This window comes from Trichoderma citrinoviride (genome assembly GCF_003025115.1).
Source record: "Trichoderma citrinoviride strain TUCIM 6016 unplaced genomic scaffold BBK36scaffold_11, whole genome shotgun sequence".
Classification (NCBI taxonomy): domain Eukaryota; kingdom Fungi; phylum Ascomycota; class Sordariomycetes; order Hypocreales; family Hypocreaceae; genus Trichoderma; species Trichoderma citrinoviride.
The window spans coordinates 988,904-1,003,627 of NW_020194719.1; the positions used below are offsets into that span (position 1 = coordinate 988,904).

General features: G+C 53.9%; 6 protein-coding genes across 6 annotated transcripts; 3 read left to right on the forward strand and 3 right to left on the reverse strand.

Annotated features, from left to right (window-relative positions):
- Positions 1 to 16: 16 nt before the first annotated feature.
- On the reverse strand, positions 17 to 1,851 carry BBK36DRAFT_1136064 (hypothetical protein). The gene is made up of 3 exons (XM_024892853.1): positions 978 to 1,851; positions 257 to 914; positions 17 to 196 (listed from the first exon to the last, which is right to left on the reverse strand). Exons 1-3 carry the CDS (start codon positions 1,789 to 1,791, stop codon positions 169 to 171), a joined length of 1,500 nt encoding a protein of 499 aa, XP_024747639.1. The 5' UTR covers positions 1,792 to 1,851; the 3' UTR covers positions 17 to 168.
- A 167-nt stretch (positions 1,852 to 2,018) lies between these two features.
- Positions 2,019 to 6,165, forward strand: BBK36DRAFT_1164507 (hypothetical protein; the record flags this gene model as incomplete). The annotated part of the gene is made up of 4 exons (XM_024894652.1): positions 2,019 to 2,347; positions 2,505 to 4,584; positions 4,775 to 6,062; positions 6,139 to 6,165. Exons 1-4 carry the CDS (start codon positions 2,104 to 2,106, stop codon positions 6,163 to 6,165), a joined length of 3,639 nt encoding a protein of 1,212 aa, XP_024747640.1. The 5' UTR covers positions 2,019 to 2,103.
- Positions 6,166 to 6,453: 288 nt separating this feature from the next.
- BBK36DRAFT_1179034 (hypothetical protein) lies at positions 6,454 to 7,401 on the reverse strand (the record flags this gene model as incomplete). The annotated part of the gene is made up of 3 exons (XM_024896158.1): positions 6,454 to 6,931; positions 7,031 to 7,185; positions 7,246 to 7,401. The coding sequence occupies 3 exons, from the start codon at positions 7,399 to 7,401 to the stop codon at positions 6,454 to 6,456; spliced, it is 789 nt and encodes a 262-aa protein (XP_024747641.1).
- Positions 7,402 to 8,204: 803 nt separating this feature from the next.
- Positions 8,205 to 9,428, forward strand: BBK36DRAFT_1088585 (hypothetical protein; the record flags this gene model as incomplete). Its single annotated transcript, XM_024888991.1, has 1 exon — positions 8,205 to 9,428. A coding segment is annotated over one exon (1,224 nt), but the record flags the coding sequence as incomplete, so codon positions are not given.
- A 468-nt stretch (positions 9,429 to 9,896) lies between these two features.
- BBK36DRAFT_6655 (hypothetical protein) lies at positions 9,897 to 10,261 on the reverse strand (the record flags this gene model as incomplete). The annotated part of the gene is made up of 2 exons (XM_024898467.1): positions 9,897 to 10,064; positions 10,178 to 10,261. The coding sequence occupies 2 exons, from the start codon at positions 10,259 to 10,261 to the stop codon at positions 9,897 to 9,899; spliced, it is 252 nt and encodes an 83-aa protein (XP_024747643.1).
- Positions 10,262 to 11,643: 1,382 nt separating this feature from the next.
- Positions 11,644 to 12,710, forward strand: BBK36DRAFT_1136067 (hypothetical protein). Its single transcript, XM_024892854.1, has 2 exons — positions 11,644 to 11,856; positions 11,939 to 12,710. The coding sequence occupies exons 1-2, from the start codon at positions 11,804 to 11,806 to the stop codon at positions 12,702 to 12,704; spliced, it is 819 nt and encodes a 272-aa protein (XP_024747644.1). The 5' UTR covers positions 11,644 to 11,803; the 3' UTR covers positions 12,705 to 12,710.
- Positions 12,711 to 14,724: the final 2,014 nt, after the last annotated feature.

Here is a 14,724-nt window from a genome sequence, read left to right on the forward strand (position 1 = left end):
CTACCCTTAGATACCTATATAGTACATTGGAGAGGTGCCTCTACACATACAACCGTACTTTGTACATTCCTCGTGGAAAATTTACACATTTTATACCATGACGTCCAGTAGAATCCAAGCTACCACTGCAGAGCCCAGCTGTTCTCTGTCTTTTCTTCCTCCTTCTTCTTAGAGATCTCGTGTGGTAGTCTCGTATCTGTCAAGATTGTCAGCCAACTGAGATGAACAGACATATTAAAACTACGCCAAAACATACCTCTTTCCTCGGAATGCCCAGACGCCCCAGTTACCGCAGGTGATATCCTGAGGGTCCATGTCATCAAGATCCCATCGCAGACTCCGGAAGATGTTCTCTCCAGGTTCCAGCAGCATGTCAAACTCCCCTCCTGACTTCTTCTTCACCCACTCGACGTCACGTTTTACGTCGACATCGGTATACCCTGTGCTGATGATTGGCACCTTGGTCTCCAACAGCAAAGGCAAGGTTTCCTCCCAGTCATGGCTGCTGGCAGGGTGGCCAAGTCCGGGGTGGAACAGGACGAAGCAGTCGAAATAGGGATCGTAAGGCGCAAAATAGCCTGTCTTGTGAATGGTGTGGTAGTAGTCCACAATGGTGCTTATTTTCATGTTGTACCACACCCGGTCCTCCACCACGGTGCCGAATGGGTTCGAGGGCGTGCGTGGAGGCAATGGGAACTCGTCATCTCGGTTGGCCATGCTCTCCGGTCCGATGAAGATGAGGTGCAATCGTGATTCGGGGAACAGATGAGCCAGCTGCACCCATATCGGTCGGGGAAGAGACGATTCGGCTCGTGCGCCGAGGATGAAAAGCCTCACTGGCGGGGGCTCCGGGCGAAGCTGATTGACGCCAGCACCACGTCCAGATCTGGGTATGTGCAGGTTATATCTCAAAGCTAGGATCCCACTTCACGTTAGTCTGTGTCCTACACAGCCAGTGTTGGGCTCCCTTCACTTACCGCTGAAGCTCTTCAGTCCTTCGACCGTCAAACGCCCTCCCTTCTGGATATTGTAGGGGCTCAGCTCGTGAAGAACACTGCCAATGGTAATCGGATACGTAAGAAGTCGAGTGATTTGCCTCATGGATCGGTCCGAGTCTACAGCTTCGAATTCTCGGGTGTACATGAACGTATCCCAATTCGTCATGTTAACCGCAGCATTCTCCATTTGGATGTCGGGGAGATTGCCCTCATGGAACACTCTGCCAGACCGGAGATCGTGCTCGTCTTCATTGATTTGGCGGAGGGTGTCGCAGATCTTCAAGTGATTTTCGTAGTCGTCCATCCAGTGCTCCTTGCTGCAGTACACGGCAATGCCACAATCAGGGCACTCAAAGTCCACATTCGCAGGAGGCATGTCTCCTCCAGCAGCCGGAGCGGCATCGCCAACGGTTGACGCATCGATCGGGGCTCTCGCATGCTTGTGGTCTGGGTGAGGGCAGTATGCATGCTGTCGCATGAAGGCAGCTCGGCGCCGGAATTCGGGGACTGGCGATTCGGAAAAGGGATGGAACAGGTCATCCTGACTGAGACGAAGCGTAGAAGGCGCAGCTTTTCCTGCCGCAGAAGCCTCAGACGAGTACTCGCGAGCAGATGTCGTCAACTTGGACGCCGCAATCGTCCGCTTGGTGTCTGCCGACTTGCACGAATGGACGCTCCGGATCGGCACTTGCGCCCACGGCTTCAGCGCTCCCCCGGCGGTGATTTGCCTCCGCAGCGATGCCGAGCAGCGCCCGCACAGGCTGTGAGCCGCTCGTCGCAGCGCAGGCTCCATTGTCTCGCCTGATTGACTCGAATGGACGTTGCTGAGATCCCCCGCTATGCCTGTCGCCTCATGTATAAAGAGCTGGGCGGACGCATTTTGCAGGGAGCTCGGACCACCCTCACACCACCTGCGCTCACTGCCCGCATTAACGTTACTCCATGGCCCCGGTCCGCTTCGCCAAAGTTTTAAGCTTCAGTTCCCAAGCTCCGCCATTCTATTTTCCACACACAACAACCGCCTCCCGCACGCGACTGAGCAGCTCAATCGGCACGATCAAGCTTCTAAAGAGCCGCGCAGGCTTGACTGCGCCCAGTCGGGAACATGGCGACCACTTCCAACATGTTCCTTTACTCGCTGACGATCCAGCCGCCAACCAATGTCGTCCAAGCGGTCCTGGGTCAGTTCGCGGGCACCAAGGAGCAGCTGATCATCACGGGTGCTGGGTCACGGCTGGCTCTCCTGCGGCCGGACCCCTCGCAGGGAAAGGTCATTACCGTTTTGTCTCACGACATCTTCGGTATCATCAGGTCCCTGGCGGCCTTCCGCCTGGCGGGCAGCAACAAGGGTGAGTTTGACCCAACTCCCCATTTCTTGGAGTGCCACATAGTGATGGTGAAGGAAAAAAGAGCCTCTACAACGCGCCCCACCAAAGCCAACACGAGTTCCAACAGAGTGGATATCTGTCCACCTTCCAGAAGCAATGTGCTAATACCATGCTGCAGACTACTTGATCTTGGCAACTGACTCTGGTCGCATCACAATCATTGAGTATCTCCCGAAAGAGAACCGGTTCAGCAAGCTGCATCTGGAGACTTTTGGAAAGTCTGGCGTGCGGAGAGTCATCCCTGGCGAATACCTCGCTTGCGATCCCAAGGGACGCGCGTGTCTGATCGCCTCTATCGAGAAGAACAAGCTCGTCTATGTGCTCAATCGAAATTCGCAGGCGGAGCTCACCATCTCCTCGCCTCTGGAGGCCCACAAGCCTGGTGTCTTGGTCATTTCCATGGTGGCACTGGACGTGGGGTACGCCAACCCCGTGTTTGCAGCCTTGGAGATCGACTACACGGAGGTAGACCAAGACTCTACTGGGGAGGCTTTGCGGGACCTAGAAACCCAGCTGGTCTACTATGAGCTTGATCTCGGCCTGAATCACGTCGTGAGGAAGTGGTCAGAGCCTGTAGACTCAACTGCCTCGCTGCTGTTTCAGGTGCCTGGCGGCAACGATGGCCCTAGCGGCGTCCTGGTCTGCGGCGAGGAGAACATCACCTACCGTCACTCCAATCAAGAAGCCTTCCGAGTGCCGATTCCCCGTCGTCGAGGCGCAACGGAGGACCCGTCAAGGAAGCGCACTATCATCTCCGGTGTCATGCACAAGCTGAAGGGAAGCGCAGGCGCCTTCTTCTTTCTGCTACAGACAGAAGACGGCGACATGTTCAAGGTCACTATTGATATGGTGGAGGATGACGAAGGCAACACCACGGGCGAAGTCAGAAGGCTCAAGATCAAGTACTTCGATACGGTCCCACCTGCGGCCAGCCTTTGCATCCTCAAGAGCGGCTTCCTCTATGTTGCCAGTCAATTCGGAAACTTCTCCTTCTACCAGTTTGAGAAGCTCGGAGACGATGATGAGGAGTTGGAGTTCACCAGCGACGACTTTCCCGTCGACGCACAGGCTTCGTATGATCCTGTCTACTTCTATCCGCGACCACTGGAGAACTTGGTGCTCGTAGAGAGCATCCCATCCATGAACCCTCTTCTTGATTGCAAGATTGCCAACCTGACGGGCGAAGACGCACCTCAGATCTACACCATCTGCGGCAACGGTGCTCGCAGCACGTTCCGGACGCTAAAGCACGGACTCGAGATTAATGAGATTGTGTCCTCCGAGCTTCCCGGCATTCCTTCTGCCGTTTGGACGCTGAAGCTGAACCGAAATGAACAGTATGATGCGTACATTGTCCTCTCCTTCACCAACGGAACTCTTGTCCTCAGCATCGGAGAGACGGTGGAAGAAGTCAGCGACTCCGGCTTCCTTACCAGTGTCCCCACGCTGGCTGCCCAGTTGCTCGGCGAAGATGGTTTGATTCAAGTCCATCCCAAGGGTATTAGACATATCCGCAATGGACAGGTCAATCAGTGGGATGCTCCTCAGCATCGATCTATTGTGGCCGCATCCACCAACGCTCACCAAGTCGCGATTGCTCTGAGCTCCGGTGAAATCGTCTACTTCGAGATGGACGATGACGGTTCTCTGGCCGAATATGACGAGAAGAAGGAGATGTTTGGAACGGTCACTTGCTTGAGCCTGGGCGAAGTCCCCGAAGGCAGACTGCGAAGCTCGTTCCTTGCTGTTGGTTGTGACGACTGCACAGTCCGCATTCTGAGTCTCGATCCAGAGTCTACACTCGAAAATAAGTCGGTCCAAGCATTAACCGCGGCACCCACCTCCCTTGCCATCATTTCCATGGAAGACTCCTCATCAGGCGGCTCCACGCTCTACCTACACATCGGCCTCTACTCGGGCGTCTACTTACGGACGGTCTTGGACGAGGTCACCGGCGAATTAACCGACACACGGCAGAAGTTCTTGGGGCCGAAGCAAGTGAGACTATTTCAAGTCACAGTCCAGGGACGGACGTGTGTGCTTGGTCTCAGTTCTCGACCGTGGCTTGGATATGCTGATCCCATCACCAAGACCTTTGTTGTCACTCCTCTCAACTACGTCGATCTGGAATGGGGCTGGAATTTCACCAGCGAGCAATGCGAAGAAGGCATTGTGGGTATTCAGGGGCAAACTCTACGGTAAGTGATGTTCTTTTATCTTCCACCTTTTTCCTATCTTGCCAAAATGATGAAGAAATGGGATCCAAGCCTACAGGCTATGAGGTTCTTATTACGCATTTTTTCCAATTGTTCCTACTGAAAGGCACACTCTCTCTTCTTGGTTGCATGTTGAAGAATCATTGTCATGTCAGAAACTGATGGTCTTTAGAATTTTCTCCGTCGACCGGCTGGGAGATACTCTGATTCAGAGCTCCATTCCCTTGACTTACACGCCGAAGAAGATGGTGAAGCATCCGGATCAACCTCTTTTCTATGTGATTGAGGCGGATAATCACACGCTCTCTCCGGACCTCTGCGCCAAGTTGCTCGCAGATCCAGCGCGTGTCAATGGGGACAGCAAGGTTCTCCCCCCCGAAGAGTTTGGTCATCCCAGAGGCAACCGACGCTGGGCCTCGTGCATCAGTGTTGTCGACCCGCTGGCCGAAGATGGCCAGGTCCTGCAAAGGATAGATCTAGAGGAAAACGAGGCTGCGGTCAGTGTGGCAATCGTTACGTTTGCCAGTCAGGAGAACGAAACCTTCCTGGTCGTTGGAACCGGTAAAGATATGGTCGTGAACCCTCGCAGTTTCTCTGACGCATTCGTCCATATCTACCGGTTCGAGCGCGACGGCAGGGGCCTAGTATTCATTCACAAGACCAAAGTGGAGGAGCCTCCGATGGCCATGATACCTTTCCAGGGGCGTGTGTTGGTTGGTATCGGCAAGATGCTTCGCATTTACGACCTCGGCATGCGACAGCTGCTGCGAAAGTCTCAAGCCGAAGTGGCACCGCAGCAGATCGTCTCGCTGAATGCACAGGGCAACCGAATTGTCGTTGGCGACGTGCAGCAGGGCATAACCTACGTTGTCTTCAAGCAGCAGACGAATAAGCTCATTCCCTTTGTGGATGATACCGTTGCCAGGTGGACAACTTGTTCAACCATGGTGGACTATGAGACCACGGCTGGAGGAGACAAGTTCGGCAACATCTTCATCGTACGCGCGCCGCAAAAGGCCAGTGAGGAGGCCGACGAGGAGCCAGCGGGGCTTCATCTGCTCAACGCAAGAAGCTACCTTCACGGAACCTCTCATCGCCTGGACCTGATGTGCCACCTCTACACGCAGGATATCCCAACGAGCATTACCAAGACCAGCCTGGTGGTCGGAGGCCAGGACGTTCTGCTGTGGAGCGGACTCATGGGCACGATTGGCGTTCTGATTCCGTTCGTGACCCGAGAAGACGCAGACTTTTTCCAGAGTCTAGAGCAGCACCTCCGGGCCGAGGACCCCCCACTCGCGGGCCGAGACCACTTGATGTACCGCAGCTACTATGCGCCCATGAAGGGCATCATTGACGGTGATCTCTGCGAGCGATACGCTCTGCTTCCGAATGATAAGAAGCAAATGATTGCCGGGGAGCTGGACCGCTCAGTCCGGGAAATTGAGCGGAAAATATCGGTAAGTTGTATCCTCTCGGCTCTGCCACGCCCGACTTATCGCAAAGATGCACAAAAGCTAACATTTGGTATTTCAGGACATCCGCACTCGGTCTGCCTTTTAAGCGCGTTTGGCTTTTCACTTTTATGTGATTCAGTGTTTTTTATATCATGTCGGAACATATGGCAATGAATGTTTGTGTAACTAAATACTAGGGTTCAGGGATGATGGCGTTACATACAGGATGATGATATACATGCCTGTCAGGCTAGGCAAAAAGCATCCAAGATGATGCTCGTGCAGGATTTGCACGTTTACATGAAATACGAAATTCTAATGTCCCCCATTCTCTAAAGATCAAGACCTGAAAAAGCAAGATGTGAACGCCAAGGAAGACGGCCGCCCTCGTGGTTCACAAGCCCCTCCAGAAGAGCCCTCGATTCTTGACCTTAGTGGCCTCACCGTTCCTCCGTCTCTGGTTGGGATGGCTCAACTCCCAAGCCTCGTCATCCAGGTAAGCCACGATGGCGGCGTCGATGTCATAGCCGGCCTGCTCCATGTACAGCAGTGCAAAGTCATAGTCGGCGACCTTGCAGGCCGTCATGAAGCGCCTGATCTTGCCCTTGCGCAGCTCCTCGTCCTCGCCCTCGACGGGCCGCGGCGACAGGCTGACGCCGCCCTTGTAGAACTCGCCGGGGATGAGGATCGTCTTGCGGCCGACGAGCAGGTGGTCGCTGGTGAGGTTGTTTCTGCGGCGCAGCGCCGCGGGGGGCACGCCGTACCTGAGGGACAGCGACTGGACGGTGTCGTGGTCGTGGTCGAGGAAGTGGAGGGTATCGTCGTCCAGGGCCGCTTTTTCGTCTATATCGGAGGAGGAGGAAGAAGACTCGCTACCAGTATTGCCGCCCTTGTTGTTGTTCTTCTTGGTGTTGGTGTTGTTGTCGGAGGGTGTTGTTGGTGGTGGTGGTGGTGCATCGTCGTCTATGTACTTGTACGGCGGCGGAGGCGCGGAGGCCGGGATGGTGCGTGATCGGAGAGGCGGGATGGAGGCGTACTGGGGAGGATCACGGAGGCCTTGGGGGAGTGGCGAGGGGGTGGAGGAGACTTGGCAGAAGGGACAGTATGAGGCGAAGCGAGGGTTTTTCTATGATTTGAATGAATGAATATTGAAAGGATTCAGTCAGGAGAGGGTGAGGGATTTTACCTCTATACACTTGCCGCAGATAACTCGGCAACAGCACTCTACTCTGCGGTCTTGCGGGAGGGTGGAGGACGATGATGATGATGATGAGGATGATTGGGTTTGGGAGTATGGAGGGGTTGCGGCGAGGCTGCCTGTGCAGGTGCTGCAGTACTCCATGGCTTCTTTACTGTCCAAAAAGATGTGCAAGATGTCTGGAATATACAGAAGAGAAGAGCAAGAGGGCAAGCAAGTGAGGAAGACGCTGTAGATAAGAAGAGGTTCCTGAGGTGAAATCCGTGGTCTTGTGACGGGGACGTATGAGGGATCTCGGGTCTCAGATTTAGTCCATGTTACCTACCTACTAATGTTTGGCCTATCTATTATTGCTGCTACTACGTTCGAACCAGCTGAATAACACATGCCGTGTCTTCCCAGATTAGCAGGGGAGAGCCAATCACGTCATGGCAGATGATGGCTTGTGTCTTGTGTCGGAATCGCCACATGGGGGGAGGTGGTATGAATGAGTGAGGAGTGAATGTTAGGAGGGCGCAAGAAGATACCTTGTGAGTTGATGGGCTTGAGAGGGGGATGCAGCTGGACTGGTGTTTCTTTGTAATGACTGCGTCTGTGGCTCAGATGCAGATGTCCAACTATAACCTTCGTTGACAGGTGTATTGGCTGGTCTACCCGGGAGCTGTCAAAACGTGGCATGGGAATAGAGTACTGCCTTTACAAGAGCGTCTGGATGACGGAGGGCGGGAGGCGGGAGAGGAAATGCGGAGCCGCCTGGCGCGCGTCTACTGGCTTCGGCTTTCGGTCAGCGCGCCGTGCAGGCCGGGGAGCTTCACATCTTTTTGGCTTCTTCCGTCTTCTGGCTCTTGAACAATCCCTCTTGTGATCCTTGGCGATTCTACTTTCAATTACTTGCTTCACTACTACAGAAAGTGACTGGATCCATTGCGCACAGCCATCCCGCCACAATGAACAAACCAAAGCTCGCCTTCGGGCTGAACCTGACGAAAAAGCCCGGCGCATCCAAACCAATGCCCTCCAGATCGAAGCCCATGTTCAGCAGCAACGACGATGACTCGGACAGCGAGGGAGCTGCCAAAGAAGCCAAGGTGGAGGAGATTGGAGGCGAACTGGACGACTTCACATCTGCACCACCAGCCGACTCAACAACAACGGGACACAGACCAAAGAAGGGCGTCATAAGCGAACCCCCCAAGCTCAAATCAAAAGCCCCGACAAGCACAATGTTCGGCGACCTCTCCAGCACGCTCGCCTCCCGCAAGAACGCAGAGGCGGCCGCCGAGCTGGACGCCAGCGTATACGAGTACGACGCCGTCTACGACTCCCTGAAGCCCCAGAAGGGCAAGTCCAAGGAGGACGAGGAGCGGAAGCCAAAGTACATGAAGAACCTCATGCAGGCGGCCGACGTGCGGAAGCGGGACCAGCTGATTGCCGAGGAGAAGAAGATTGCGCGCGAGCGCGAGGCCGAGGGCGACGAGTTTGCGGACAAGGAAAAGTTTGTGACGGAGGCGTACAAGAAGCAGCAGGAGGAGAACAAGAGGCTGGAGGAGGAGGAGCGGCGGAGGGAGGAGGAGGAGGCGAAGAAGCACGAGGGCACCGGCATGACGTCGTTCTACCGGAAGTTGCTGGATAGGGAGCAGGAGAGGCATGCGGAGACGGTGCGGGCCGCGGAGGAAATGGCCAAGCGAGGACCCGGCGACAAGGTGGATGGTGAGAATGTGGTGGAAGAGGCGGAGGATGATGATAGGGAGAAGGAGTTGGCCAGAGCGGCAAGGGAGCTCAATGAAAAGGGCGCCTCCATATCCGTCAACGAGGACGGCCAGGTTGTGGACAAGCGGCAGCTTCTCAAGGGCGGTCTCAACATCGTCGCGAAGAAGCAAGCAGCGGTGCAGAAGGGAGCTGAGGACGATGAGACCAGAAGGGGATCCGCGGACCAGGACCGGCGGGAGCTCACGGGGAAGCAGCTCGGCCGGAAGCAGGCGATGAGGGAGAGGCAGTCGCGGATGCTGGCGGAGCAGCTGGAGGCGTCGCTCAAGAGGTCGCGGGAGGCGGAGGAGGCCAAGAGGGAAGAGGCGGAGAGGGCGGCCAAGACGCGCAAGACAGAGGGCGAGATCATGTCGGCGAGGGAGAGGTATCTTGCCAGGAAGAAGGCGGCGGAGGAGGAGAAGAGGAAGGCTGCCGAGGCGGGGGCTGAGTGAGGATGATCCGATCATGTACATGCATATTGATATACCTGGTAGATACCCAAACGGAACGACATACACGGCTTTGTAGCGTCTCTTTGGTCTCTCGGTCCAGTGCTTCCAAGAGGTAGAGTGGATGATCCGATTTATATGTCTATATCCCGCCCCAAACACCAAGACCACTCTAACAAAGAATAAGTTGTAGTAATACATGATTTCATCCAAGGGAACAGTCGCCCATTCATGTCCCCTTTATTTTTTTCCCCGATCCCCGGCGGCCCTCCAACAATATCATACATGCTATCCCCTCCCTGCCAAACATTCGTTTCCCCGTTTCGTTTTGCTATTCAGAACCGTATGGTATCTCTTTTCTTCCCTTTCCCTCGAGTTGATGCTGTCGTCCCACTTCCTCACGATTTCTGTCCTATTCGCTTCATCGTCGTATGCGAGTCTTTTTTAGTTGTTGGCCTGCTCCTGTCGTATCCTGTTGATGTACGCCGCGTTGACCTGGTTCCAGGCCGCCATGTACTTTTCCATGCACGACGTCATGCACGTCTGTTCGCTGCTGGAGAGGGAGCTGCCGGGCTTGGGAACGCATTTCTCAAAGCAGTTTTCCTGGAGTTTCTACATGAAGAACGTATTGTAAGTATCTCTGATTGGTAGAGGTGAAAAGGTAGTAGGTAGGGTTGCTTGGAGGGTTTGGTGGTGGGAGAGGAATTGGTGTTTGGCATTCATACCTCGATGAGGACGCGGGCGTTGGCGAGGTTCGCTTCTGCGAGGACCTGCTTCATGACGGATTGCTTGACGGATGTGGAGTCCATTTTGGCGGGTTATCTGTGTCAAGAGAGTTTTGAGGGTGCTTGTTTGGGCGGTGCAACTTGGGTAAACTTGGATTGATTGCTGGGGGAGGTGGTTGAGACTATGAAGATTTTGGGACTCAGAGTTGCAATTTCGCTGTGGCTGGTGTATGTGGCGTCAGTAGCTAGCGGGGAGACGGTGGCTTAACCTGGGGTATTTGGATGTTTGTTGATGTGGAATTGCCGTAAGTTATGCGGTCCAGAAGATGTAGGATTGCATCGAGCCGATGTCCTCAATTAGCAGTCAGTCTGAAAAATATAGTTCTAGTAGTTCATAGACGGCGAGATCCTTGTGCTCTGATTGTTGGTCTTTGATATTGATGCTGTCACTAATAGATCTGACATGTGACGGTTTGCCGGAGCTCCTTAATCTTTGGTGCAGGCACGGCAAAACAAGTCCATTGGAGTAACCTGTCGGGTGATATAGCTCGAGGTAATACAACGCAATGGAGTCTGGACGGTTGGGGAATACTAATAAACTGCATCTACAGATTAGATACATGCCGATGTCGTTGAAAGCTCGTGCCTTGAACAATGTTTGAGACAACACAGTGCACGATGCCCCCACTGCGGGCATGGCCGCTGTCAGCTTCGAGGTACAGGCACTTGATACGTGCCTTCAGCAGTGAACTCCCCACCAAGCTTGACCTCCACGTTATGTAGAACTGGCATTCGTCCACACAGGGCGTTTGGTATTCGAGTCTTTTGGCAGAGTCTTGGCAAGCATGGCCTGTATGCATGATTGATTACACTGTCAATATAAGACGATTTGAACTGGCAGTCCCTGCGTATTACCTTATGACACTTGTCCCGCTGAAGAGCCACCAGATGGCACAAGTAGCGGTACCCCTAGGCAAGCCGCCTTCCAGAAAGCAGGTGCTAAGCAGGGGCGACGCCTCCGTGCCTCCACAGTCTAGCCAATCGAGGAATAGCACTGTGTCGCGGGCTTAACACGAATTGTGGCCTTTCGGGACCTCCCATGTGAACTGCCTTCAACTGGCTGGTTGCTTTTGTTGCTGGACATTCTCCCAGGAGAAAAAAACAAAACGACAGATTCCTCCCAGACGACGAGAGAGGCGGCATCGGACATCGCAAACCCGTGCTGATCTCCAAGCGACCCTCGCCGACTGCCCCGACCCCGACTCATTGGAACAGATCCTCGCCTGTCACGATCGTATCGAATCGCTGCCAAGATGCGGCTCTCCTCGCTGTCGGCCGTCTTCGCCGCGGCATTCGCGTGGACTGCGGCGGCCCAGGGGGAGTTTAGGAGCATAACGGTTGGTTGATGCGGACAAGGAGATTTGCGCAGGAGCTTTACAGTGGGCTAACGGAATTCGTGCGCGCAGCTCAAGACGCACACTCTCGAACAAGTGAGTCGCAAATCGAGGAGAGGCAGAGGAGGAGGGAAGCAGGGGGAGAGGAGGGGATGCAAAGACAGGGCGCTGGAAGTTGAACTGAGTGTCTAATCTGCGTGGTTTCTCTCTTTAGCCCTATCTGGACTCTGACATGCAGAGCCGATGGTTCGACTTTGGCGGCGATACAATCATTCGGACGGACTCGTACGTTGAAACCCCCTGACCTATACCCAGCAGGCACGCGCTCGTGCCCATTGTGCGGTTCATAAGCTCAACCGTGCTGCAGATACATCCGCCTGACCTCCGACCGACCCTCGCAAAACGGCTGGCTCTTTTCACGGGTGCCCCTCACGGCGACCAACTGGGAGGTGGAGGTTGAATTCAAGATCCACGGCAAGAACTCACTGTACGGCGATGGCTTCGCGATGTGGATCACGAAGCAGCGAGGCCAGCTCGGGCCCGTCTTTGGCCATGCCGACAAGTTCGAGGGCCTGGGCGTCTTCGTCGACACGTACAAGAACAACCGGCCCGGCGTCGTCTTCCCCTACGTCATGGCCATGTTTGGCGACGGCCAGAAGACCTACGACAAGAACAACGACGGCAAGGACACGGAGCTGGCCGGCTGCTCGGCACGCGGCCTCCGCCACTCGAGCATCCCCACCAAGCTCCGGTTGACCTACTTCCAGGACAAGAGCCTCAAGCTGGAGCTGCAGTACAAGACGGTCGGCGACTGGCTGACGTGCTTCGAGGTGCAGAACCCGCCTTCGATCCCCAACATTGCGTACCTGGGCTTCAGCGCCGAGACGGGCGAGCTGAGCGACAACCACGACATCATCTCGGTCGTGTCCAAGAACCTCTACACCAGCCCCGTGGCTAGCGGCCCCGGCAAGGGGGGCTCCAAGAACCAGTACAAGGTCAAGAACGCGAGCGATGCAAGCGGCGGAAGCTGGACCTGGTTCTTCTTCAAGATTGTCTTGTTCATCCTCGTGGCGGGTGGTGCGTACGTGGGCTTTACCGTGTACAGGGCGAAATCCAAGAGCCACAGGTTTTGAGTACGCGCCCTACATCATGAGGGGGAGCTGGAATAACAATAGGAGGGGGGTAGCTGTCGAAACTCACCCGTCTGACTCGAGCCAGGCAGAGGCTTTTGCAGAATGCAAGTTGATACAACTTTCACAAATCGATGGGAGGGTAGGCGGAAACACACGTTGCGATAGGAGAAGCGTATTACTTATAGCATTGGATGCTGCCTATGCCTGTTGTCGGGAGGCCTTTTCCTGCGCTGGGAGTTTGGGCTTTTTTGGTATTGCTTGACTAGCACAGGGGGTCGGGCGTGGACTTGATGATACTATATAGGATCCAGGTGAGGTGAAGGGGTGGACGGATTAGGGGAGAGAGCGCATTACTAGCAATGAAACGAAGTCTTTACCATGTGAAGCTTGCAGGGTAGATTTGCTGTGAGGGAAGCAGGATGGTGATGGTTTGTCCATGATTTGAGAAAGGAAAAGGCGTGGTTCGAATGGAGCGAATGTGGTGGTTGGTGCTCAAAACTGCTTGACTGTTTCGTGACGTAGGTAGGTAGCTTCAGACAAACTGCGCTACTACTACAACCAACTTACACTCGATCCACGGAAGTCAAAAGTTTCGACGGCACAAGAAATGATGGGGGGGGATGAGGGGCATAAAGTCTGAAACTCGAGACTTTTGGTTCCCGAGGTGAAGCTAGGCTATGGTAGGGTAGGTAGATGCAATTGGAGAAATGCAAAGCAACTTGGAATGTTGGGAGGAGAGAGCAAGTAAAAGGCTCGTTCGTAATCTCCTTGATGGCTGTTGAAGCTCTTTCATATTCCAGACTTCTGTACCAAGTACATACACTGGTTCCTTCTGTTTCCTTCTCTAGTTCGTAGGCACGTACATATAAACTCAAGTAGGTAGGATCTTGTCGGATTTGTGCTTTTCTGCATGTTCTGTTTGCTCTTTGATCCTGGACCTCGTCGGCGTTGAACAGCCTCGAGCTTGCAAGCTACGTGAGAGGTACTAAGTACTATGTAGTCTAACTGCCGGCGCAGCTGAATCAGGACATCCCCGCATACCAAGGATTGTGTGGCGGTTTAGCCTGTGTTGGTTTATTACATCAACGGCTGCTTCGGGGAGATGCATCCCATTTCTCTGGTCAGAGGCCGAGCCACTACTAACTCATTCAACGCAAGAAGGAGAATAAAAATCATGACTGCTTTGAAAATGCAATAATAGAAGGTCAGAATAAGAAGCAAAGGAGCAAGATTTACAGCAATTGCTCAGCTGTCGAATCGGCTGTTGATAAGTATGTAGTAGTACTCCGTACTATTAGCCCAGATCTCGCCGATGAGCATCATCATCTTGCAGCATTAGTTCCGGCTCGAGGGGGAAGCACAACAACATAAATTACACCCTTTATTATTAGCGTCCAGTCGTCATCATACATCTACCGATCGCTTATTCAGCCCCCGGGACAAACCACGAGTGTCTTCTATGTATCAATCTGCTGTACCGACGGGACTTGCATAGGTAGGTAGGTAGTTTGAGAACTGAGAAGTAGGGCGAAGACGCATGCAGCTGCAGTCACTCACTCTTGGTGCATTCTCCATGTGTCTTGTGTATTAGCATCAAGACGTTCTGTCCATCATCGAATCCAGCTTGACAAGGTGATTCATACCACTACTACGGAGTACTACCACTACAGCTTCACGGACAACAACGGACAGAGAGAAGAGAAAGAGAGAGACAAAAAGGAAAGCCAATTCGGCAGCGAAATTGCCAGTGTTTCAGCCTACTAAATCGACTTTTGCACCGAGGATTGCCGTGGGGCTTTCGGGATTTTCGTATTATTGCGTAGGGCGCAGCGCATGGCCTGAGCACCTTTGGTCCATTGGCTTGGATGGAGGCAAGTTTTCTGCTGAAGAGGGCGTTGCACTTGTTGGATCGATGAGAGTTGACGAAAGGAGGGGATTCAATCTCTGACTGCCGTTGAATCAGATTGAAGATATTGAACATATACAGAGTACTGTTCGAACGAAAGAAAGAAAGACGATT

Bases quoted from the DNA above. Each gene is read 5' to 3' on its own strand.
- BBK36DRAFT_1136067 (XM_024892854.1), top strand. From the start codon at position 11,804: ATGCAGAGCCGATGGTTCGACTTTGGCGGCGATACAATCATTCGGACG. The intron at 11,857-11,938 runs GTACGTTGAAAC...ACCGTGCTGCAG, and splicing joins ACAATCATTCGGACGGACTC to ATACATCCGCCTGACCTCCG.
- BBK36DRAFT_1136064 (XM_024892853.1), bottom strand. From the start codon at position 1,791: ATGGAGCCTGCGCTGCGACGAGCGGCTCACAGCCTGTGCGGGCGCTGC. The intron at 915-977 runs GTAAGTGAAGGG...GTGGGATCCTAG, and splicing joins AGGACTGAAGAGCTTCAGCG to CTTTGAGATATAACCTGCAC. The intron at 197-256 runs GTATGTTTTGGC...CAATCTTGACAG, and splicing joins TGGGCATTCCGAGGAAAGAG to ATACGAGACTACCACACGAG.